Genomic DNA, 23,178 nt, shown 5'->3' on the forward strand with positions numbered 1-23,178 from the left:
CAATCCTCGCGTGGGCTTTGGGAACAGTTCCACCAGAGTTGGGTTTGGACAATCATCCGCGAGAACCCACAGGACGTGAAGAACATGCAGGAAGCCCAGTCGACTCATTCCGAATTAAAAAAATAAATAAAATTGGACGATAAATGGTCATTGTGTGGTGTGAGGGGAGAAGTGATGGATTGGGGGGGGGACAAATTCTTGATGGACACGGTTACCATGCTTTCGTCAGTGTGACGTCACCAACCCACGTGATCATCAGCAAAACGAAGCAGGTGAGGCAAGTTGCTTAGTTTCTGAATATTTACATTAAGACAGCTAAAACGGTTAAAAATAGTAAAATGACCCACCTAAAATAAGCCCATTTCTATATCCATATTTATTCACCGATGAGAAAATGCATGTAAAACCTTTTTTTTATTGAAAATATATTTTTTAATTCAGCCACCTTTTTCTTTTAACAACTTTTCTTTGGCTTTTATGTGAGTATTGTGCTGCCGATTTTTTTTTTCTTCTTCAATAAAGTAGCACATGATTGTAAAATATACAGTATATGGAATCCTAAATATTGTTAGTCAACGTGTAACCACTGACTTTATTTTGGTAGGTTTCATCTTCAACAATTTCACAAACATATACATTTATCACTTGTGACCGCTAGCCAGCATATGCTTGACATTTGTAAACAAAACATTGAAATGTTACGTTCAAGATAGTCGTATAGATGTCAAGTCACTGTCAGTTTTTTAGGTTGCCCTTTAGCTTCAGATGCTAAATAGCTAGCCACCTTATGCTACACGTGTGTCTGCAGAGGTTCCATGTTGGCCACTTTGGCTTGTCTGCCCCCTGCTGGCGAGGAGGACGAACAGCGTCTTTCTTCTTCTTCTTCTTCTTCATGGTCTTTGAGCTGACCCATCAGAATGTCGACACTCTGAACCAGAACTGAGTCCAGAACGTTCCGCTCCTCGGCACCGAAGCGGCCCAGGACGTGGCGTTCCACGGAAATCTTCCCCGCCGGGCGGCCGATGCCCACCCGTAGCCTGAGCATCACCTGAGGACGGGGAACAGAACAAAAAAGGACGGGACGCAAGTGAGTGCGTCGTTTGGAGCGACCGGTAAGAAAATAATTACTCACGTCTGTGTGAAGGCAGTCCATGCAGGACCGGACACCATTGTGACCTCTGTTTAGGGGGAGAACCAGTCAGTTTTTCCACACAGAGAGCCCACAAAATAGCCAGTAAAGCCTAACATGACTGAATATTCACATTTCATTTTGAGATTTTCACTTGGGTGTGTACTCTCTTTTGTTGCAAGCAGTGTAGACATTAATATACATGGTGACTCATTTCATTTACAAAATAATTAAATAAAAAAATTATAATAAGAATATACATATATATAATATAAAAATAATATATAGAATTAAAGAAATGAAAATATATAAATATATATATAAAGTAAATAAAAATCTATAAATATAAATAAGATAAAAATATAATATAAAGACAGTTGAGTTGAGAATAAAAAAAAATCCCAATATTGCGGGCAAGTTGTAATATAATTTTTTTAATAGAGAAAAAGGCACACTTGAGAATAACGCTGTATTTTTGGGGAAAAGTAGACACTTTTTTTTTTTTAAGAATTTTTTTTTAAAGATGTAAGCTCATGTGGGCAAAAGCGTCATATACTTCTAATAAAATAAATGTAAAAATTATATATATATATATATATATATATATATATATATTAGGGGTGGGAATCTGACATGAGGCCAATTCGATATGTATCTCGATACACAAGTTGCGATTCGATTGAAAAACGATTATCTTTCAGAACAGAACGGTTCGATTAAGTTTGGGAACGATACAATTTTCGATTCGATACGATTAATATTCAAAACTTATAGTGACATTTGTTGCTTGTAAACATTAATCTTAAAACACCACAAATTTTTACAGTATCTACAAATGTGTTAAAAAAGAACAACAACGTCTTCTATATTTTTATATATTGAATCAATTATTTAAATGGACCAGAACAAAGGGCTGGGCGATATGACTGAAAATGTATCAGTTTAAATATTTATTAGTTGTTATTGACAGTTATTGTTTTTTGTTTGTTTGTTTTTTATTCAAAATAAGGATCAGGAAAACAAAAGGCTGATAATTCAATTTGAAATATAAATATTTAACCTTTAAAAAGACACCAACACAATTAAACAGAATATGTCCACATTGTGAAGTATTTCAGAAACATAAATTTAAGACATGAAATAAACCTACCGTCCAGCCAAAAAGAAATATGAAGCCACCTTATGGAACAATAAATCTATTAAACACATTTTAACAACTTAATATATCCAAAAATATTTCCAAAAGTGCATTTCCCTTTTTATTAACAATTTTTGTTTTTAACAATTTTTGTTTTTCTTTGCCATTACATTCATTTTTGGTTAATGTATGACATCTTTTTTTGTTTTTTTAATCTGAGACACGATGATGACCACGGAATCACTACTGTCTGTTTTGTTTTTTGGGCTGTCGTTCATTTTGAGTTTGATGACGTAATTGCGGGCACGTCTCAGTTCCCTGCTGCTCATGCTAGTTGTGTACATTGACAGGGAGCCACAAACTGAGAAATTAGATACTTGCAGTATGCTTTTAGCATAGCTGGTGTGTTGGCTGTGGGACATACCTGTGTCGTTTGAATCCATGCATTGGATCGTCACGGGAGTTATTCTTTTTGGCTCGCGCGCAGTACCAACGCCGGCCCGGGACATACAAGTGCACCGAGAGGACTCTGTCTCCACTGTTGCATGTTGTCACTCGTTGTGCGCGTGCGCGTGCGCGTGCGCGCGCCGTGTCGCGAGCACGGCGTTGACGGTAGGCTCCCCCCCAAGGTGCGTAACGTCTTTGCATTATGTTTACAACATCCGGGGAATGAAGCGTCTCTGAGCGCTACTTTGCTAGCTCTCTGTAAACACGGAAGTAGCTTGAATAGTGCTGCTACTGAAATGTAAACAAAACAAGTAGAGCACGGTGCAGAACTCTTGCTATTGTTATGAAAACCATAAAGCCTCACTCGCAACCGATTCACTGCAACGCAATATCCGGTCCACAGCTTTACAAGCAATGTATCTAAGGATTCCCGGCGGATTTTGTATCGGTTGACAAGTCTGCTACCGATACGGCCGTTTCGCTCCCCTTGACGACCGATGGTTCGGTCGAATCGTTTTTTTGTCCCACCCCTAATATATATATATATATATTATTATTATTATTATTGGGTTGATGGTTTCACCGGCAAGCTTTTTGGGACCAACCTGGCGCTTCCCCCGTGTTTGATGGCGACCTTCCCTAAAGGTTTATCCATCTCGTCGTGGACCAGCAGGATGTCCTCAGGCCGGATGCCGTACTTGCTGGCTAAACAGAAGGGGGGGAGGGGGGACACACACACACGTTACGGTCCGCTCGCATCGGGGGCCCATCAACGGCGGCTTTGTTACCCGCTTTGGCCACCGCCACGCCGTTGACGTTCATCAGCACACGGGGGCGCAGCAGCACCAGGCGTCGGGCTTCCGCCACCACCACCTCGCCGCAAAGCTGCCTGTCGCCACGCCAACGCTCAGCCAGGCCCAGGTGGGCGGCCAGCGCGCCCACCACCGCCATGCCCACGCTGTGCCGGGTGCCCTCCATGCCCGGGTTACCCAGGCCCACCACCTGAGGTGCACCGAAGGAAAATACACCAGTGAATATTTCGGGAGAAAAGGCTGCGTTGGGGGGGGGGGGTGAGATTTTTTTTTTTTTTTTTTAAGTATTTAGACAATAAGTGTTTTTAATTTGTTTTTAGTCATCCAGTATTTAGCAAGATAAGTCATTTAGTTTTTGTTCTTTTAAGTTTTTTGTTTTTTTTTTAAAGAAAGTATAGGAAATGTACAACTTTACTGTGTTCAACCATGCTACTTTGTACCCCACCCACAATCTTTTTATTTTTATTTTTTTGGCGTTCCGTTAGGAGCCAAATGATGCAAGGCAAGGCATCCTTCCAGAAGCATCCAGAGGGGTCCGCTCCTGGCACCCACCCATTCCACCTCCGCCAAGGAAAGCACCATTGTGTCCATTGGAGTTGTTACTGTGCGTTTCTTCATGTATTAGTTGTGTGTGATAAATGAACTCTTGTCATTGTGTGAATACGACAAAATGTTATTCTGCACACAAATTCTTATTCATGAATAGTATCCTCGTTTTTTTTTTCCTTCTAAAACTTCCACCTTAATCATCTTGTCCAAATGATCTTTGATTACTCGGTACAACTTGGATATCCATTCATCCATCCATCCATCCATCCATCCATCCATTTTCTTGACCGCTTATTCCTCACGGGGTCGCGGGGGATGCTGGAGCCTATCTCAGCTGGCTTTAGGCAGTAGGCAGGGTACACCCTTACCTGGTTGCCAGCCAATCAACTTGGATATATGGTTTAAAAATATATTCAGTTAGAACTCCATGTGCAGAATTGCTTTTTAAGAATCAGGTCACAATTTTATGAGAAGACAGTCATTTTTTGTGTAAACAGTATTTTATAGTCATAAAATTATAAGAAAAGCTATATTTTTTTCAAAATGAAATGTATTTAAACATTTCAGCTTCAATTTAGTTCTGCGTCGTCCCCTCATTTTCTTCACACTTTTCAGCTGTCCTGATCCCACATATACATTTCAAGTAGCGTAAAATGCAAATTAAACGAAGTGAGTTCATGTAGCTTATGCCGAATTGACAAGCAGACTCTACTTTTTCAGAAGAAGTCTTCACTTATGTTTTTGGCATTTGGCCGAAAAAAACGCCCAGGCAATTATTTAAAAGTCAACTTTTCGAGCGGAGTTTTGTTCTGACTAAAGCCGTAAGAAGAATTGTGCGCGTTATTGTTTATAATTTCATTCCAGAGTGGAGTTTTAGTGACACTGTACTGAAGACACAAGTCACCTCTTCAAACTTACCATCCTTCGTCCCCCTTGAGCGTGCACTTGTGTTTCGGAGCTCATCGCCGTCGCGACCGGCTCGCACAGCCAAAGCCGGCTGACAATTCTCGTCAAAAAACGTTGCATGGTCAGAAAGTATCGGCGTGGCTGGCTCAAAGTGAAACAAAGGCACGTAAATATACCAACGAGCAAGCGCTTTATCATTCGGCCGATGACAAAGTAGAATAAAAGCCGTCGAACGTTGGCAAAAACATAATTTTTGGTTTACAGTGTGACTGTTTTGACCGCTAGTCCGGTTAGCATGCTCCGTCTTGCTGGCTACTTCGATTAAACTTCCCAACAAACAATATTCGAACGAATAAGATGCAAGAAGCGAAGACAACATGTAGCTATAGAAAGATATTTGGAAGATTATATCAGCGATGTTACATTATATTCGCGAAAAGTCACATTTTGTGTTGCTTTGCTTCCTCGTCGTCGTCTTCTTCGTGAATAAAGACGAGCCTGCTTTCGTTCTACTAGCACACCGCGACACCTGCGTGGCGACCTGAGAACTACACAACATCCAATGCAAATGAGCGGTGTAAGATGTTTTTACTAAAAACAATGACGCCATAAAGAAGCAAATAGTGCTGACTTTTAAGAAGTATCCATAGCCGTTCATTTATTCAGGGCTAATCAAACCCAAATCGCGAACTTCCTGTGTTTTACCAGAGCTTCTTGAGATGTTTTTGTTGTTATGGGTCTATTTATGATGGACATGCTTACCACATTTCATGTTGCTCAGCGAAACTAGCGGAATTTTCAAATGGAATTAAATTCAAAATGAACCGAAAATAAAGTTGTGACATTGCATGATAAATATTTGTAATGTCACAATATAAATACAAACTTACCAACTTCACGGGAATAAAGCTGTTTTATGGAAACGAAAACCTTCAAATTCAAAAACAATAATGTTATATGAGTTAAAAGTGTATCTAAGATTAGGGTACAAACAAAAGTTAAATATTGTAGACCTGAACTCTTGGGCAGTGATTCATTGATTAGCCACTAGAGGGAGCTTGCACACAACAATGGACTAAACACCACAACCTCACAGGCACATTACTGCAAAGATTTTAATTCTTCGTGAAAAGAGAATCCCATTTTTTGTTTCTTTTACAAGACATGGTACTTTTCAGTCTTGCGCGACCTAGCATGGAACGGCGTCGGCCACAGGCTGGCATCTCTCCACCACGGCGTTGATCTCGCCCACGCTGACGCCGTCGTAGGTCCCCGTGATGGAGGTCCAGTGCGTGTCCCCGTCGTGGTTGGTGCGACTGAGACGCGCCTTGAAGGGGATGTCGGCCCTCATCTTGCGTCCGTCCATCCGGACACCGCACGAGAAGTTGGGCGGCACCAGGAGCTCCACGCTGACCGAGTGGCTGACCGCCTCGCGCAGGCTGGTCCCCTCCGAGAAGGTGACCGTCCGCTCCTCGGTGAAGTCCACGTTGCCGGGCCCCAGGATGGGCACCCTGGCCGTCATGGTAGAAACGGAGCCGTTGCGGGTCTCCCGGCCGGTGTCCCAGGTCTTCTCGCTGGCGCTGGTCTTGTCCAGCGTCACCGTCTTGCGCACGGCGTGGCACTCCAGGTTGGTGACTTTGGCCAGCTTGAGGGTCTCGGGCGGCTGATGGAAGAGCTCCATCTGCTCCACGGCGTACTCCACGTGCGAGATGTGCTGGCTGTACACGTCCGGGCTGACCCGCAGGACCTGGTAGTGCTTGTACCAGTACTCGTCGCCCTCCCACGGAAGGAAGAAGGCCTCGTGCTGGCTCACCACCTTAGCACAAATCAAGTTGGCGTCATTTCAAAGACTCAACTTGAAGTTTGTGCAAAATAAAGCTGTTTTTTTTTAAGAATTTTTTTTCAAGGAAAAGTTCTGTTTTTGTATTATTTGTTATTATTATTATTATTAATTTTATTATTTATTTTTTATTTATATGTATTTATTTTATTTGTTATCATTTATTTATTTATTATTAGAATTTATTATTTATTTATTATCTATTTATTTTGTTTATTAATTTATTTTATTATTTTTCATTCTTTTATTTATTATCATTTATTATTATTATAAAGTATTATTATGTATTTATAATTATTTATTTATTATCACCCTATTGTTATTCTTATTCTAATTTATTATTATTTATTTATTATCTATTGATAATTATTTATTTATATTATTATTTATTTATTTATTATTCTTTATATTATTAATTAATTTATTTTTATTATTTATTTATATATTTTATTTATTTTATTATATTTTTTTAAGTTGCTGTGACACCAGCACGTATTACATTTTGAAATTTCACGTTTTAACTTGCTATATTTCTTTTTAAAACGTGATGTAGCCTATTCTAACACAGAAAATTTCACGCTATCCCGTGATAAATTTGACGATTTAACGTGATAAGTTTCATGTTGTAATAGATAGGTTTCATATTTCAATATGATATATTTTAATATTAGTGGTATCAAAATGAGTTTGGTAATTTTGAGTTAATTTAAAGTTCCTTTAACACCACTAATTGTTGTGTTTTTTGTTTGTTTGTTTTTTTACGTGTGGTGGGAAAGCATGTACTGGGGGAATTCTAGTCCCAACGCAGCAGTAATAAACATAATATATATATTTGTGGAGAATTTTGCAATTAAGTGACTTCATGTTAAAGATTCGATATCTCTGAATACAAAAAGAAAAATGCGCTGAGCTGTCACCATCTTACAAATGCAATAATGCCATCTAGTGGCAGAAAAATGACCTCAGCACAAATCAATATCACAATTTGTTTTAACCTTGTTAGAGTTCACGTTTTAAAGTGTTCCATGTAATAATGTGAAAAAATGTCACGTTAAAGTTCCTTCTATTAACGTGATTAATTTCACATTTTAACACGATAACTTTCACAGTATAAAAAAAAAAAATAAAATCACGTTCCAACTTCTAAGATTCATGTTCTAACGATTAACGTGCAGGTTCTAATTGTCATAAATTGCCGCAAGTGCTCACCTTGCCCAGTCCGTACTTGTTCTTGCCCACGAAAATGTCGACGCCCCGGCACGTCCTGACGGCGTGCGACGGGACCGAGCCGTACGAGTCCTCCTCCCACTCCAGGAACTCAAAATGGTCCACGTTGACCAGCACGTCGAAGGCGGCGGACTCGTATTCCTTGTCGGCGTACGGGTAGCGGCAGGGCGCCGCGTCGCCGCCCGCGAAGAAGCCCGCCTCGCACTTTACCTTGCACACGTAGTCAGTGCGCCCGGCGTAGCCGTTGAAGATGGCCACGGCCCCGTCGGGCAGCGAGCCGTTCCACGGGACCCACCTCAGGTTGGCGTGCTCGCCAAAGTCGGCAGTGGACCCAGAGGAGGAGGAGGCGGAGACTGGGCCTTGTGGGGTGGGGTCACGGGCCGCTTCCAGGGGTGGGACCGCCTCCCCCAGGGCCTCGTTCAGCCGCGCTTCTTCTCGCACACAGACGCGGACAAATAAAACTTGTCACCAACAGGTTTATTTGTAGAATTTATTTTTCTGCATTTTTTTCCCCTCAAAATTGAGTACTGAACAGACTTCTATTTTTTAAGAATAGTCTTTTTTTCACTTAAGTTTTTCATGAAAAACTGTTTGTTGGTTGTTGTTAAAAAAAACAAATATTTTTAAAAACACATTTTTAAGAATAAAATTCATTTGTCAAAAATGTAGTACTTTTTTCACCTCAAATTAATATTTGTTCAGATTTTAGTCTTTTTTTTTTTCTTCAATATAAACTTGTTCTTTTCAAAAAATTTGCCCCTTTCTCAAATTTTTTTTATTTTTCCTCAGCAAAGTTGCATAAGCCAAAAAGTCAACTGAAAAATGCTATTGTCATTTTTTTTTCCAGGAAATAGTTATTTTATATTTAAGTTATAGCAAAGATATATAGATTTTTTATGAAGAATTTCTGATTTGTCATGTCTTTGTGAAGAAAAGGACAAAAAAAAAAAAAAAAAAGGTCTTTGTGAAGAAGAATTTATTTATTTTTTTGTTCCAAGAGGCTATCAAGTTGCATTTTTTTTCTGTTAGGGAAAATAAATAAATAAATAAATAAATTGTCTCTGTGAATGAATGAATGAATTTAAGAGGATTCAAAGTTACATTTTTTTCTGTCAGGAGGGGGAAAAAAAAAAAAAAACATAAAAAAAAAAAAAAAAAAGGTATTTGTGAATGAGAACACTTTTTTTTTTTTTTTTTTTTTTTTTTATCCCAAGAGGATTTAAAGGTTTTTTTTCTGTCAGGGCAAAATATATATATATATATATACATCCATTTTCTTGACCGCTTATTCCTCACAAGGGTCGCTGAAGCCTTTCTCAGCTGGCTCTGGGCAGTAGGCGGGGGACACCCTGGACTGGTTGCCAGCCAATCGCAGGGCACACAGAGACGAACAACCATCCACACTCACAAGCACACCTAGGGACGATTCGGTGCACCCAATTAACCTGCCATGCATGTCTTTGGAATGTGGGAGGAGACCGGAGTACCCGGAGAAGACCCACGCGGGCACGGGGAGAACATGCAAACTCCACCCAGGAAGGTCCGAGCCTGGACTTGAACCCGAGTCTGAGGAGGCGACGTGCGGCTAACCGTGCCGCCCTATATATATATTATATATATATATATATATATACATATATACATATATATACGTGCTAACCACTCGACTACCGTGCCGCCCCTATATATATATATATATATATATATATATATATATATATATATATATATATATATATATATATATATATATATATATATATATATATATATATATATATATATATATATATATATAGGGCGGCACGGTTAGCCGCACGTCGCCTCCCAGTTCTGAGGTCTCCGGTTCAAGTCCAGGCTCAGACCTTCCTGGGTGGAGTTTGCATGTTCTCCCCGTGCCCGCGTGGGTCTTCTCCGGGTACTCCGGTCTCCTCCCACATTCCAAAGACATGCATGGCAGGTTAATTGGGCGCTCCGAATTGTCCCTAGGTGTGCTTGTGAGTGTGGATGGTTGTTCGTCTCTGTGTGCCCTGCGATTGGCTGGCAACCAGTCCAGGGTGTCCCCCGCCTACTGCCCAGAGCCAGCTGAGATAGGCGCCAGCAGCCCCCGCGACCCTTGTGAGGAATAAGCGGTCAAGAAGATGGATGGATGGATATATATATATATATATATATTATTAATATATATTATTTTTTTATTTTTTATATATTTTTTTTTTTATTATTTTTTTTAATTGGTCTTTGTGAAGATTTTTTTTTTTGTCCCAAGAGGATATAAAGTTGCACTTTTTTTTGTCAGGACAAAAAAACTAATAATAAAAAAATTAAAGATTAAAGGTTTTGTCTGTTTGTTTGTTTGTTCGTTTGTTTGTTTGTTTGTTTGTTTGTTTGTTCGTTCGTTTGTTTGTTTGTTTGTTTTGTCCCAAGAGGATTTAAAGTTTTAAAGTTGCATTTTCTTCTATGGGGGAGGGGTACATTTTTTTCTTTTTTTTTTAGAGCTCCGAATTGTTCATTCGGTAGTCTTACCGATTCAACGTCTTATCATCATTGCTCTTTTTTTTTTTTGTGCGTTTGTGTGCATGCGTTTGTGTGCGTGCGTTTGCGTGCGTGTGTGCGCGTGCGTGCGTTTGTGTGCGTTATTTATTTATTTTTTTAATAATAATAAAATGGTGTCCCATGTGTTAGTATGACTCACTGGGCTGGCGCGGGGCATCAAGCGGGTCCGACTGCAGCGTCGGGCTGCAGAGCTGGAGCAGGAGCAGCGACAACACAGCAATCCTCATCTGCAAAAAAACGTTCATGTTATTACAGAAATTGAAATTTTAAAAAACTAGCTGAAATCTTTAGAGAAATATATTTTTTTTAAATAATAAGAACAAAATGTAATAAAATAAACTTGTATTTTTTGTTGTTGTTGTCGTCGTTTTTTCCCCCCAAGAAGTTGTATTTCTACAAGAAAGAAATGTGTTTAAAACAATTTTTTTCAAGATTCTTAAAAAAAAGTGTATTTAGCGTGTCAGTACACTATGTAGTTCTCCTGTAAGTCTCCAGAGGGCAGCAAAGTCGAGCCTAAGCGTGTACAAGACGGGAGACGTTTTTTGTTTCTTTGTCTTGAAATCGTTTTGTCGTTTTTTTGTGGAGCCTTACCTTGTTGATGGGGTTGCTTGTCCACTGGTCTCGAGGCTTGGCGCGCGCGCGAACGCCGTTTTAACGCCTCCGAGTTGACCTTCGACCCCAATAAAGAAGACGAGAAAACGTCAGACTCGTCCTGCATTTTGAATGGTCACATAAATGGCAATACTGACTCGAAACCCCTTGAAAACTTACTTTGGGTCCCTTGTTTAAAAACCTAAACGCTACTTTGTAACCCTAAACGTAGTTTGAAACACTACTTGAAAAATTTCACCCTAGTTCAAAACCCTACTTTGACATCCTAGCCCAAGTTTGAAACCTTTCAAACCCTAAACCTAGTTTAAAACTTTGAACTTTGATTTAAAAATCTTAAAGTCCAGTCTTGAAATGTACTTCAAAATCTATTTGAAACCGTAGCGTTTGTTTGAAACCCTAATTTGTGAAATTTCGCCTGGAACAAAATCTGACATGAAGTAATCCCTCCTCGCCAGTAGATGGCGCCATACTGCAAGCAATTTGACACATCTGCAACTCATACGCGGTACATTCGTACGCCATGACAGGTTTTTTTTTTCTTTTTCTTTTTCTTTTTTTTTTTCATCATCAAGGTTCGGAATGAGAGTGAATGCAGTTTGGGTGGGTGGCTGAGCGGACAGAAGATGTTGAGGACGACGTCCAAAGTGAAGACGAGATTTCAGATAAGGCAACAAGGTTTACGTACCCTATCGCGACAGATATGAACGTTGATGTTGTTTTATCGCAAGCGATAAGAAGCTGCTAAGGTGACAACCGGGCTGACCTTGGATTCAAGGTCACCAGCGTGACCTTCACCCGACGCAAAGGCTTACGTAACATCACGTCACTCGTGCACCAACACGTACGTGAACGACATTCTAGAAGAAATGCAGATAAGCTTTTTCAACAAGCCCCCGTGCTCCCCCACCCCACTGGCCTCTTCTACAAAAATAAATAAATAAATAAAATAATTGAAAAATTAAATCCACCAATAGGTAAATGTGTGTAACTGTAATACCTGTATTAATTATTTATTTATTTATTTATTTATTTATTTATTTATTGTCATCCTTTTAAATTACAATTATGTTACTTCATTTCATCAATCATCATTTTAATGATTTGGGTTACATTCATTATATGTATTTATATTGTGTATTTTTGTTGTAGGTATTATATTATTATTATTATTATTATTATTATTATTATTATTATTATTATTATTATTATAGCCTATATTTTGCTTTTTTTTTAATTATTTGTGTCACTTGCATTATTTGTTATTTTAATTATTTGCCCTTTGCAATATTTACATTATTTTTTAATTCTATGAATTTATTTGTTTGATTTTTAAAATGTTTATTACGTGTATTATTTTATTTTTCTGATGACTCGTATTTATATCATTTAGTTGCTATGTTCAAACCTTAATTGAAACCTCAGGTTTCACTTAAGCTCGAAACCTTAACCAAGCTTCAAACCCTCATTTGAAACCTTAACTTTAAAATCCAACCCTTGATTCTCACGTCCAACCTTAAATATTGCATCCAATTAAATTAATATTCCTCAGAAATTGTGTGCTTCAAAAAGTCGAAACATAAAATATGTTTTAAAATGTTAAAATTGAAGATTTAATCCACATTTTTCATAGAAACGTATGCAAAAGTGAGTCAGTTGCTGGACAGATAAACGTCTTCCACAAGTAAAACTCAGCTCATGAGTCTTCTTTGCCTGAAGACTTCCGTACATTTCCCCACCACTCTTATGTGGCGCTCCCCCTAGTGGCTGTAAGTGCTCAATAAGTAATGAACAATGGGGCCGTTATAGTGGCTGTATATTAACTACAAATATCGCTATACTTGTGTAGGTGTATCGATAATCTATTGGGAGACAAAGTATCACGATTTATCGCAATATCGATATATCATCACACTCCTAGTTTGAAACCCAAACCAGACTTAAAACCCTCAACCCTAGTTTCTAACTTCAAACCTAAATTCATAGCCCTCATGTTTGAAATCCTTAGCCAGGCTTAAACCTTATTTGAACCATGTAAGCCTGATGTCAACCTTGTCATTTAAACCCCAAACCCAGACTTGAAACCCGAACACTAGCCGCTACCGTCAACTTCATTCTGACCTGAACTCTGAATTAATTAACACCTACTTTCAATGACATGCACAATCAACGAAGCCAGGATTGTTGTCAAATGTTTTTATTGCATGATGCGTATCGAGAGACAATGACGGTCGTCATGGCGACGGGCAGGGCTGCGCGTCTTCCACCGGCAGGCACCGATCCACCACGGCGCGCACCTCTCCGATCTGCACGCCGTCGTAGGTGCCCGACACGGACGTCCACTGGGTGTCGCCGTTGCGGTACGTGCGGCTGAGGCGGGCCGTGTACGGCACGTCGGCCTTCACCTTGCGGCCCTCCATTCGTACCCGGCACGAGTGGTTGGGCGGCACCGTCAGTTCCACCGACACCGAGTGCGAAATGGCCTCCACCAGGGTGGTCCCGCGGGAGAACTGCAACGTCTTCTCGCCGCTCAGCTCCAGACCGCCTGAGCCGATGAGCGGGATCTTGGCCGTGATGCTGCCCGTGATGCCCAGCATGGTGGCCCGGCCGATGTTCCACGTGGTTTCCTTCTCGCTGGTCTTGGTGATGGTGACCGTCTTGCTCACCGCCTGTCAGGGGGGAATTCACCGTCACTTTGCGTGAAGTTTCACACGGAGAACTCTGGAAATGCTGCTTTCATAATTGGAACCCTTCTGTAGGGAACTAGACTAAGTGCAATTTCTGGAGAAAGAAAAATTATGTGAAAATAACAAATTTTAATTGAAGTTGAAAGATAAACAAATAAGGAGAACTGAGCAGTATCACAGAGCTGGTAATAATGATCAGTTGTATGTATGGAAGTGGGCGTGGAAAGTGGGGCCCAAGAAAAAGTTCACTGTCAGTCCCATTGAAAATAAAAGGGGAAAAGTTTATATTTAACGTCCATTTGTGCGAGTACTGTAAGTAACGTGGAATCAGACAATAAATACCACGGAATGCGTGAATTTTATAAGCAAGTTGAAATTTTAACGGTGTAAATCCGAAGTATGATGTGGGAGTTATTTCCCGGCAAAAACGTGAGGAGAATAAAAAATCACAATAACATGTGAGATGCTTTTTAGCATTCCCACAACTAGGCTAAGTGCAATTTGTGGAGAAATTGCGTGGGAATACTGAAAGCTGAATTCCAATAGCTCAATATCTAGTATCGTTAGCCTTTGGCTAAAAACAACAAGGGAGAACATTACAAGAGTGCAGACGTAGTAGTTTCTGGTCATTTTGGAGACATTCAACTGGTCGTGTGTGCTAAGTTTGTTCAGTTGGCATTTATAGTAAATAGTAAGTCAACAAACGTGTGGACGGTTAGCTACCCGGAGCTATCGTTAGCCTTTGGCTAAAAACAACAAGGGAGAACATTACATGAGTGCAGACGTAGTAGTTTCTGGTCATTTTGGAGGCATTCAACCGGTTGTGTGTGCTAAGTTTGTTCTGTTGACATTTATAGTAACAAACGTTAGCGTGGATGGTTAGCTACCCAGAGCTATCGTTGGCCTTTGGCTAAAAACAACAAGGGAGAACATTACTTCGTGCAGACGTTTCTGGTCATTTTGGAGGGACTCGACTGATTGTCTGTGTGGTCTTCCACAAAGTTTGATCCAGCGCAGACATGTTTCATAGTTGTTTGAGGGTTTAGGGAAGGGAATAAACCAGACAGTGTCTCTCTCGTGTCTCTCTTACACAAGCCGTGACTACAGCGTTTAACTATTTTATTGATTTTTTTCTTGGCTTTTGACAACCACGCAATGCACTACCGGGAGGTGGATTGCTTTTGTTTGTCCGCAGCAAAACGCACGTGCCGTCGCAGACATGACGTCTTGCGTCTTGATTGGTTTACTAGGTCACGCGGGCGTGGTTTAAAGTAAGGTCAATTCCTGGTTTGTTGTCGTTAATGAAACGTGTCCAAGTAACACCCTACCTGGCACTCGTTATTGGTGACGGCGGACATGCGCATGGTCTCGGGCGGGTACTGGAAGATGGCCACGTGGTCCAGGTCGTAGCGGACGTGGGAGATGTGCTGCGTGTACGCGTCGCGGTTGATGCTCAGGACCTGGTACTTCTTGTACCAGTACTCGTCGCCCTCCCACGGCAGGAAGAAGGCCTCGAACTGCGGCACCACCTTGCCCAGGCCGTACTTGTTCCTGCCCACGAAGATGCCCACGCCGAGGCACGTCCGCACAGAGTGCGGCGGCACCGACCCGTACGAACCTTCCTTCCACTCCAAGAACTCGAAGTTGTCCCTGTTGGTCAGGACGTGAAACTCGCGGGCGTAGTACTCGGCGTCCCCGTACGGGTAGCGGCAATATGGCCCCAGGGCGGCGTTGTAGAAGCCCGCCTCGCACTTGTACATACACACGTGGTCAGTGCGCTCTGTGTAGCCGTTGTAGATGGCCACCGCGCCGTCGGGCAGCGAGCCATTCCACGGACGCCACTCCAGGTTGACGTTATCGCCGAACAGGAAGTCGGACGGCAGCGGCTCCCGCATGAGCAGGTCGGCGGGAGTTTCCGATGCGACGGGCGGCGCCGGGGCCGGAGCCCGGGTGGGAACGGCACCCTCTAGCTGCGGGTTGAGGAGGGACACTGCGGGGCGAAGGCGAAAGGGGTTATGAAGAGACTCGACGACCAGGCCGCGCTGACCCGCTTCGACTTTTGTGCTCAAGGAACATATGGAGGACCAAAAGTGCCAAAATTCATATAAATAAATGACTAAAAGTGAAAATAAAAAAACGGATATAAAAAATATATAATTCAAATATTAAATACAAATGTACAGTCATTTATTTATTTTGAATTTTGGCACTTTTGGTTCTCCATAGGAAACATGCGTGGTTGGCGTCATTCTTAGATATGGTTAAAAATACACACACACACAAAAAAAGTAAAATTAAATCAAATAAAATGAAGTTGATTTTAATAAGAAAATAATCACTCTCATGTTTTAATTTGCTTTTTTTTAAATTATAAATAAATAAATGATTTAATAAATCAAGAATACGAAAGATATATTTTAATTTTTTTCTTAGTTTTTTAAACATATATTCACATTTTATTTATTTGTAATATTAAATAAGATGAAAACAAATGTTAAAATACGACCTATGTAGCAAAAGTGACACAATATAAGACAGGATGTCAAAGTGGGCGCTTCGACGCTCGTTCACCTTTCCTGCTCCGGGCGCTCCTCCTGATGACGTCATGCACGCCGCCACAGGCCCCGCCCACGAGCACGCACAGCAACAACAGCGCCCTCATCTGGTCGTCAAACGAACACAGTCAACATCTTCCGTTGGATTACAGGTATATAGACTAGGAGGGCAACTATATTTTATTAGTGAGGCAAAACTGTGCACTAGTTGAGTCGAACATGCACTACTAGCAAGTAGTTGTTCAACTAGTTATACTACTGTGGCTTAGTTGTTGTACTATTGCATCCTAGTCATTCTGCTACTTTGACCTAGTCATTCTACTAGTGTATTTGAGAAGTTCTACTAGTGCTACTAGACACTCTGACCTCAGGACAGTTCAGCAACACTAGTAGAATTCCTTGTGTCTCACTAATGAATTATTTTTGTTTCCTAAAATTCTAGTAGTACTAGTAGCACACACGAGTGCACACTTGTGCTACTAGTACGTCAGGTTGCTACCAGTAAAGTTTTCACAGCTGTTTCCTTGTAAGGTTTACTGAGTACTAGTAGGCTAAAAGTGACACTAGTAGAGGAAAAAAACATTACCAATGAGACAGTTGCACTAGTATGCTGATCGAATTGTCTTACTAGTAAGAACAAATAGAAATCAGGAAGGATGCATAAAACCGATAGGAGTGAAGAGTTGCGCTTTGCTTAGCTAGTCGTTTTGCTAGCACAGAAAAATTTGCGAGAAGACGATGGATAGTGGCAACGCGCGTTTTATCGTTTTTCTGTTCATTCAATCAAGCTTTAGAAATCAGAAGGAACGGAATCATTTCAACACTTGATGATGATTGTTCCGGATTCACCGGACTCACCGTGACTGCGTGCTCCTCCCCGCCGAGTCCTCCTCTTATGTCCGCGCCGGATTTTTATACGCTGCACTTTATGCCGCCATCGTAAAGACACGCCTTCCTTCACACCAACACGCACGCGTGTGACACTACATGAACCACAGTTTGCAACACCCGTATCAACGCAATACAATTTTGCACATATGTAACATAGGGATGTGCCCAAAAAAAAAAAAAATAGACTCACATATGGCGATTCTCATTTAGTACAATTCAGAATTGATTTGAAATGTCCTAAAATCGATTTTATTTAAATTGTTTTACACTGTCGTGCCCTTGTTTGCGTACTGGGAGCGCTGTTCATGGTGTACCCGATTTGGCCACTTAGGGGCAGTGTGGCTCCATGCGTTCTGATACACAGTTAAGCCACGTTCGAGAGATGAGAAGGAAAAAGTCACGATCAAGTTATGCCAATAACAGTTGATTTTTTTTTCTTTTTTCTTTTTGTAGCGTAGGAAGAGCTTATGCCAGTGAGTAATGTTAAGATGTTTCTCTGTTTCACTTCAGCGTTTCGTATGAATAGTCGTTCTTTTGAGGCAGAAAAAGTGCGGCGAGCAGCGCACTAATTAGCATTAGCGAATTAGCCTGGAATATATCATGACAATTATTTGCCGTCATCTTTTTTTTTTTTAATTAGTGCTTTCAAACAGCCACCGCTGTCACAAAAGTGTGAATTCCTCACATCACCCTTTTTTTTTGCGTATTGGAAGAGTGGATAGGAAATGTTCTTGTTGCTTTTGATACTGTCAATTTATTACACACACGAGCCAGATAAGATGGAGGATCATTGACATGAAAAGACAACAAGATAGTAGATAAAAAAAAAAAGTCATCAGGACAAAGTGCAGCCGTTTCGTCGTCCGGATGCGTCTGCTCATCATTTCTTCATCCGACTTCACGTTTACCTTTTCAATTTCTACAAAGCGTTTTTTTATTTATTTATTTATTTTTTATTTTATTTTATTTTTTTTTCAGTTTGTTTGCAATTTTCCCTTTCTTGACTTTCAACTTGTCGAGTGGTTAGCACGTCTGCCTCCCAGTTCTGAGGACTCCGGTTCGAGTCCAACCTTTGGCCTTCCTGGGTGGAGTTTGCATGTTCATGTCCGTGTGGGTCTTCTCCGGGTACTCCGGTCTCCTCCCACATTCCAAAGACATGCATGGCAGGTTAATTGGGCGCTCTGAATTGTCCCTAGGTGTGCTTGTGAGTGTGGATGGTTGTTCGTCTCTGTGTGCCCTGCGATTGGCTGGCAACCAGTCCAGGGTGTCCCCCGCCTACTGCCCAGAGCCAGCTGAGATAGGCTTCAGCGACCCTTGTGAGGAATAAGCGGTCAAGAAAATGGATGGATGGATGGAGAAAAAAAAAACTTTAAATCCTCTTGGGATAAAAAAAAAAAAAGTGTTCTCATTCACAAATACCTTTTTTTTTTTTTATGTTTTTTTTTTTTTTTTTTCCCTCCTGACAGAAAAAAATGTAACTTTGAATCCTCTTAAATTCATTCATTCATTCACAGAGAGAAAAAAAATGCAACTTGATAGCCTCTTGGAACAAAAAAATAAATAAATTCTTCTTCACAAAGACCAGTTTTTTTTTTTTGTCCTTTTCTTCACAAAGACATGACAAATCAGAAATTCTTCATAAAAAATCTATATATCTTTGCTATAACTTAAATATAAAATAACTATTTCCTGGGAAAAAAATGACAATAGCATTTTTCAGTTGACTTTTTGGCTTATGCAACTTTGCTGAGGAAAAATACAAAAATTTTGAGAAAGGGGCAAATTTTTTGAAAAGAACAAGTTTATATTGAAAAAAAAAAAAGACTCAAATCTGAACAAATATTAATTTGAGGTGAAAAAAGTACTACATTTTTGACAAATGAATTTTATTCTTAAAAATGTGTTTTTAAAAATATTTGTTTTTTTAACAACAACCAACAAACAATTTTTCATGAAAAACTTAAGTGAAAAAAAGACTATTCTTAAAAAATAGAAGTCTGTTCAGTACTCAATTTTGAGGGAAAAAAAATGCAGAAAAATAAATTCTACAAATAAACCTGTTGGTGACAAGGCCAGCACCCCCCACGACCCTTGTGAGGAATAAGCGGTCAAGAAAATGGATGGATGGACTTTCAACTTCATTTATTTTTTATTTTTTGTCTCTATCGACCTGATGGCCGTGTTGCGTGTTTGGCTCCCTCATGCGGACGAAAGGTGCACTGCAACTTTAATGTTGACAGAGAGCCTGAGATGAAGTTAGATGGAAGCATGATTGATGTTTATGTACAGAAACATCTGTTAGGTTGATCGACGACACAAGATGATCTTTGCTGTTTATAGAAAAGTGGACTGAATATTTTTAGACTGGATTAATTTAGCGATTATGCAATAAATTAATTGGCTTATCAGATCACGAGCATTTTCCCCCTGATTACTGTTTATTAACCTGTGATTGGTGTTTATTTCGTACTTCATATTCGAATAGTGATTTAAAAAAAAAAAAAAAGAGGGGGGGGAATGATTTTGTACTATATTATCGGTTTGGTGATTGTAAAGTAAAAACAGATTTTTGCAAATGTCTTATTTTGATTAAACATAGAAGATAATTCTGAAGGACTTCATAAATCAGTCAACAATTACTGTTGATATGCTGAAATTATGAAATCAGAGCATTTTTGACAATTTTAAATTAAAAAAATGGCTCCAAACGATTACTCGATTATTAACTCATTGACTTCCAGCCATTTTCACGGAAGCAATCCCCTTCAATCCCGACTGCTTTCCTGGATTTTGACTGATTTTGCAAGACTCACAGAATATTGTGTTCTACTCCTATAAAAACGTGGAACCTACCAAAAGAAAGATTAAAGTCTCTTCTCTCACAAGGAAGAATAAAAAAGTAAATTTCTATCTGTTTCCATTTTGCAGCAATTAGCATTAGAATATAGCTAAGTTTCATCATTATTCACAAATCTATTTATAATTGTGAGTAATTGAGTTTTTTTTTTTTTTTTTTTCAAACTTGACCCTGGTTGATTTCCTTTACTCTGCTGCCACCTGCTGGCCATTTGTGTAATAACTACCATTTCTAAAAAAAACAACAACGTATGAATACGTCTTTGGGACACTTAAAACATTTAATATAGAACGTATTTATACATTTTTGGGAGCAAATAAGTTCATATAATTGACGATTAATTTGATGATCAACTACATGTCGATTAATTGATTCATTTTGACAGCTTTAGTTTTCATCAAGACCTAACAGAATCGCGTTGAGTTTATGTGAACAGTTATGTTTGCGAAAAATGAGTTTTATATAAGTACACGTGCGTCTCAGCAAGGCTTGGCGTCCGGCAACGGCTCGCATCGATCCACCACGCCATCCACCTGCGAGATCTGCACGCTGCTGTAGGTGCCACTGACGGTGGTCCACTTGGTCTCGCCGTTGGTGTACGTGCGCTTGAGGCGCGCCGTGTACGGGATGTCCGCCCCGAACTTCTTGCCCACCATGTGGATCCGGCACAAGCTGTTGGGCGGCACCCTGGTGATCAACTTGAGTTTGTGCTCGGTGGTCTCGGTGTAGGTGGTCCCCATGGTGACGGCGAAGTTGGTCTCCATGCTAAAGCGAACGCTCCCCTCGGCGATGTAAGGCAGCCCGGTGGTGAAGGTTGTGCTGGCGGCGAGCGAGAGGGTGAAGGTGTGCTGCCACCTGTGCTCCACCTTGTTGCTCTTGGCGATGGTGTCGGTGACGGTGGCCTCCAGGCAGTCCAGGTTCTTGACGCTGTCGTTCTTCATCATCTCCGGCGGATGCTCCACGATGTTGATGCTGTCGGTGTTGTAGTGCACGTCCAGCAGGTGGTCCTCCTGAACGTCTTCGTTGATGGCCAAGAACATGTAGTCTTTGGGGTACTTGTATTCGTATTTCCCCCAGGGCAAGTAAAAGACCCGATGGCTGACGTGCACCTTGCCCAGACCGTAGCCGTTCTTGCCGACGTATTTGTCACTGTCCTTGCAGTTCCTGACTGCGTTCCACGCCACCGAACCGTAGGCGCCTTCCTGCCAGCTCAGGATCTCAAATCTGTCTTTGTTGACCAGCAAGGAAAAGTCTGTGGTGCGCAGAGCTTCGCCGCTGTAGGAATAGACGCAGAAGTCGCCTTCGTCGGGGCTGTAGTAACCGGAATCGCACAAGTGCTTGCAGACGTATTGGTAGCGTTTGGTGTAACCGTTGTAAATGGACACGGCTCCGTCGGGGAGGCTGCCCTGCCACTGCTGCCACTCCAGGTTGGTTCCCTCAAAATCAAAATCTTCTTGTGGCATACCCTGTCCCGTTTCGTTTGAAGTAACTAGACGCGGTGTCCCGGCGCATGTCAATGAAGGAACTATGTCGCTCAGAGTCGGGTCCAACACCGGTACTGTGTCGGAAGGAGGAGAAATACGGGTAAGAGAAGAGATACAGACAACCAAGAATAAGACAATCCAAACGCAAACTGCAGTTATGGAAACCATAAACACGAGGGGTTTGCCAAAAAAACGATTAATCAAATCATTACATTTTGAATACACATCAGGACTGACACAAAACAAATCCATATGTAAAGGTTGTCATGCCATTTTCAAAAAAATTTGAATTCTAATGTACCAGTACGCCAAAGTGGCACGGGTTGAAAGGCCCCCACATAGCTGCTCGCAGCTCTAGTTAGGGCTCGATCTTACCCAATTTCGGTCAAATTTATGTTTAGTGACCCACCCAAAATGGGCCCAGCTGCCAGTTTCAGCTCACACCGGGTCAGCAGCCGTCGTGTGAGCTTGTTATTGTAGGAATGATTATTTTTATGTATTATTTTAATTATAGTTATTATTCTTATTCTTGTTCTTCGTAAAGATGCGGCTTTTTGAAGGACTAAGCATGACCGAAAACTCACCAAACCTTTCAACACAAGTCAGGCCTGGCGAAAAAGTTGCTATTTGAAAGTTGCCATACACAAGTTAAAAAAAAAGGGTTTGTAGCGCCCCCTACAGAGGTTTAACCGAGCTTGGTTGCTATGAGTTTACAAAAATTGGGTGGTACGTGTAGAGCCCCAAGATGAACAAAAAAGATCTCTGTCGCCGTACACTAAAATGAACTGGAAGCGAGCTATGACTATTTGACTGAAAAAGCAAAAGTCTCCATAGTGTCCCCTATATTTTTTTTTTTAGCAAAGCACCAGAATTGATTTGGACTTGTGCCTACTCTGGGCTATCACTAAATGTAACCCAAACCCTACCGCTAACAGTAAACCTATCCCCGACCTTAACCCAAATCCTTTCCCCCAGCCTCTACAAATATAACAAGCAAAGAAAAACAATCAGGTCTTATGTTGTCACTTACGGATCTCTGTGCAGTTTGGATCTTGGGCCGAAGCCAGCGCGGGCAAGGCCAGCAGTAGGAGTACCACCGAGGGATTCATCAGGCACTGGAGATGACACGCAGAAAACTCGAACCAGATCTCCAAGCTCAGTCCGAGATGGTCTGCTCTGAAGTGGTGGACAGCAAATTGGAAATATGTGCTCTAATCCTCAGCTGCACTTTTAACTTTGGCCGTCCTCCATAGAAAACATTGACCAGCGCAAACAAAGCGGCAAGTTACTGTAAATTCTGGATGGGATTCAGGGTGAGCTTGGCCCAAAGCTACCGGTAAGTGGGTGAACAAACATCAATCACGCATATCAGGAATTACAGGAAATGTGATGAGCCTGCGTGTGTCGCGTGTTGCTTGTGAGCAAGTAACGAGCTTGTAGAGTGGCAAGACTACAAAGTCATGCTGCTAATTTTGCTAAATTTGGGGTTTT

The 23,178-nt window shown here is 40.9% G+C and overlaps 4 protein-coding genes across 5 annotated transcripts; all 4 read right to left on the reverse strand.

The window, feature by feature from the left end:
- Nucleotides 1-578: 578 nt before the first annotated feature.
- ptrh1 (peptidyl-tRNA hydrolase 1 homolog) lies at nucleotides 579-5,526 on the reverse strand. 2 transcript variants are annotated; one of them, XM_077521835.1, is made up of 6 exons: nucleotides 5,426-5,514; nucleotides 4,994-5,122; nucleotides 3,503-3,716; nucleotides 3,320-3,419; nucleotides 1,133-1,178; nucleotides 579-1,048 (listed from the first exon to the last, which is right to left on the reverse strand). In XM_077521835.1, the coding sequence occupies exons 2-6, from the start codon at nucleotides 5,099-5,101 to the stop codon at nucleotides 791-793; spliced, it is 726 nt and encodes a 241-aa protein (XP_077377961.1). In that variant the 5' UTR covers nucleotides 5,102-5,122; nucleotides 5,426-5,514; the 3' UTR covers nucleotides 579-790. The 2 variants fall into 2 exon arrangements, with proteins under 2 accessions (XP_077377961.1, XP_077377960.1); XM_077521834.1 differs by having other exon boundaries at nucleotides 4,994-5,526.
- A 562-nt stretch (nucleotides 5,527-6,088) lies between these two features.
- LOC144019012 (natterin-3-like) lies at nucleotides 6,089-11,251 on the reverse strand. Its single transcript, XM_077521803.1, has 4 exons — nucleotides 11,196-11,251; nucleotides 10,744-10,831; nucleotides 8,031-8,479; nucleotides 6,089-6,797 (listed from the first exon to the last, which is right to left on the reverse strand). The coding sequence occupies exons 2-4, from the start codon at nucleotides 10,829-10,831 to the stop codon at nucleotides 6,171-6,173; spliced, it is 1,164 nt and encodes a 387-aa protein (XP_077377929.1). The 5' UTR covers nucleotides 11,196-11,251; the 3' UTR covers nucleotides 6,089-6,170.
- A 2,161-nt stretch (nucleotides 11,252-13,412) lies between these two features.
- LOC144019006 (natterin-3-like) lies at nucleotides 13,413-17,388 on the reverse strand. Its single transcript, XM_077521792.1, has 4 exons — nucleotides 17,314-17,388; nucleotides 16,472-16,562; nucleotides 15,229-15,890; nucleotides 13,413-13,882 (listed from the first exon to the last, which is right to left on the reverse strand). Exons 2-4 carry the CDS (start codon nucleotides 16,560-16,562, stop codon nucleotides 13,448-13,450), a joined length of 1,188 nt encoding a protein of 395 aa, XP_077377918.1. The 5' UTR covers nucleotides 17,314-17,388; the 3' UTR covers nucleotides 13,413-13,447.
- Nucleotides 17,389-20,366: 2,978 nt separating this feature from the next.
- On the reverse strand, nucleotides 20,367-22,899 carry LOC144019013 (natterin-3-like). The gene is made up of 2 exons (XM_077521804.1): nucleotides 22,718-22,899; nucleotides 20,367-21,761 (listed from the first exon to the last, which is right to left on the reverse strand). The coding sequence occupies exons 1-2, from the start codon at nucleotides 22,794-22,796 to the stop codon at nucleotides 20,683-20,685; spliced, it is 1,158 nt and encodes a 385-aa protein (XP_077377930.1). The 5' UTR covers nucleotides 22,797-22,899; the 3' UTR covers nucleotides 20,367-20,682.
- Between the last annotated feature and the right edge of the window lie 279 nt (nucleotides 22,900-23,178).

Source organism: Festucalex cinctus, chromosome 5 (assembly GCF_051991245.1).
Source record: "Festucalex cinctus isolate MCC-2025b chromosome 5, RoL_Fcin_1.0, whole genome shotgun sequence".
NCBI lineage: Eukaryota > Metazoa > Chordata > Actinopteri > Syngnathiformes > Syngnathidae > Festucalex > Festucalex cinctus.

What these genes read in the sequence shown, in the direction of transcription:
- LOC144019012 (XM_077521803.1), bottom strand. Translation starts at nt 10,831, where the DNA reads ATGAGGATTGCTGTGTTGTCGCTGCTCCTGCTCCAGCTCTGCAGCCCG. An exon ending in TGATGCCCCGCGCCAGCCCA is followed by an intron (nt 8,480 to 10,743) that starts GTGAGTCATACT and finishes GTGTGCGAGAAG; the next exon opens with AAGCGCGGCTGAACGAGGCC. An exon ending in ACAAGTACGGACTGGGCAAG is followed by an intron (nt 6,798 to 8,030) that starts GTGAGCACTTGC and finishes ATTTGTGCTAAG; the next exon opens with GTGGTGAGCCAGCACGAGGC.
- LOC144019006 (XM_077521792.1), bottom strand. Translation starts at nt 16,562, where the DNA reads ATGAGGGCGCTGTTGTTGCTGTGCGTGCTCGTGGGCGGGGCCTGTGGC. An exon ending in GAGCGCCCGGAGCAGGAAAG is followed by an intron (nt 15,891 to 16,471) that starts GTGAACGAGCGT and finishes TTCGCCCCGCAG; the next exon opens with TGTCCCTCCTCAACCCGCAG. An exon ending in TCACCAATAACGAGTGCCAG is followed by an intron (nt 13,883 to 15,228) that starts GTAGGGTGTTAC and finishes CCCCCCTGACAG; the next exon opens with GCGGTGAGCAAGACGGTCAC.
- LOC144019013 (XM_077521804.1), bottom strand. Translation starts at nt 22,796, where the DNA reads ATGAATCCCTCGGTGGTACTCCTACTGCTGGCCTTGCCCGCGCTGGCT. An exon ending in TCCAAACTGCACAGAGATCC is followed by an intron (nt 21,762 to 22,717) that starts GTAAGTGACAAC and finishes CTTCCGACACAG; the next exon opens with TACCGGTGTTGGACCCGACT.
- ptrh1 (XM_077521834.1), bottom strand. Translation starts at nt 5,179, where the DNA reads ATGATAAAGCGCTTGCTCGTTGGTATATTTACGTGCCTTTGTTTCACT. An exon ending in CTCAAGGGGGACGAAGGATG is followed by an intron (nt 3,717 to 4,993) that starts GTAAGTTTGAAG and finishes GGTGCACCTCAG; the next exon opens with GTGGTGGGCCTGGGTAACCC. An exon ending in TGGACTGCCTTCACACAGAC is followed by an intron (nt 1,049 to 1,132) that starts GTGAGTAATTAT and finishes CCCCGTCCTCAG; the next exon opens with GTGATGCTCAGGCTACGGGT.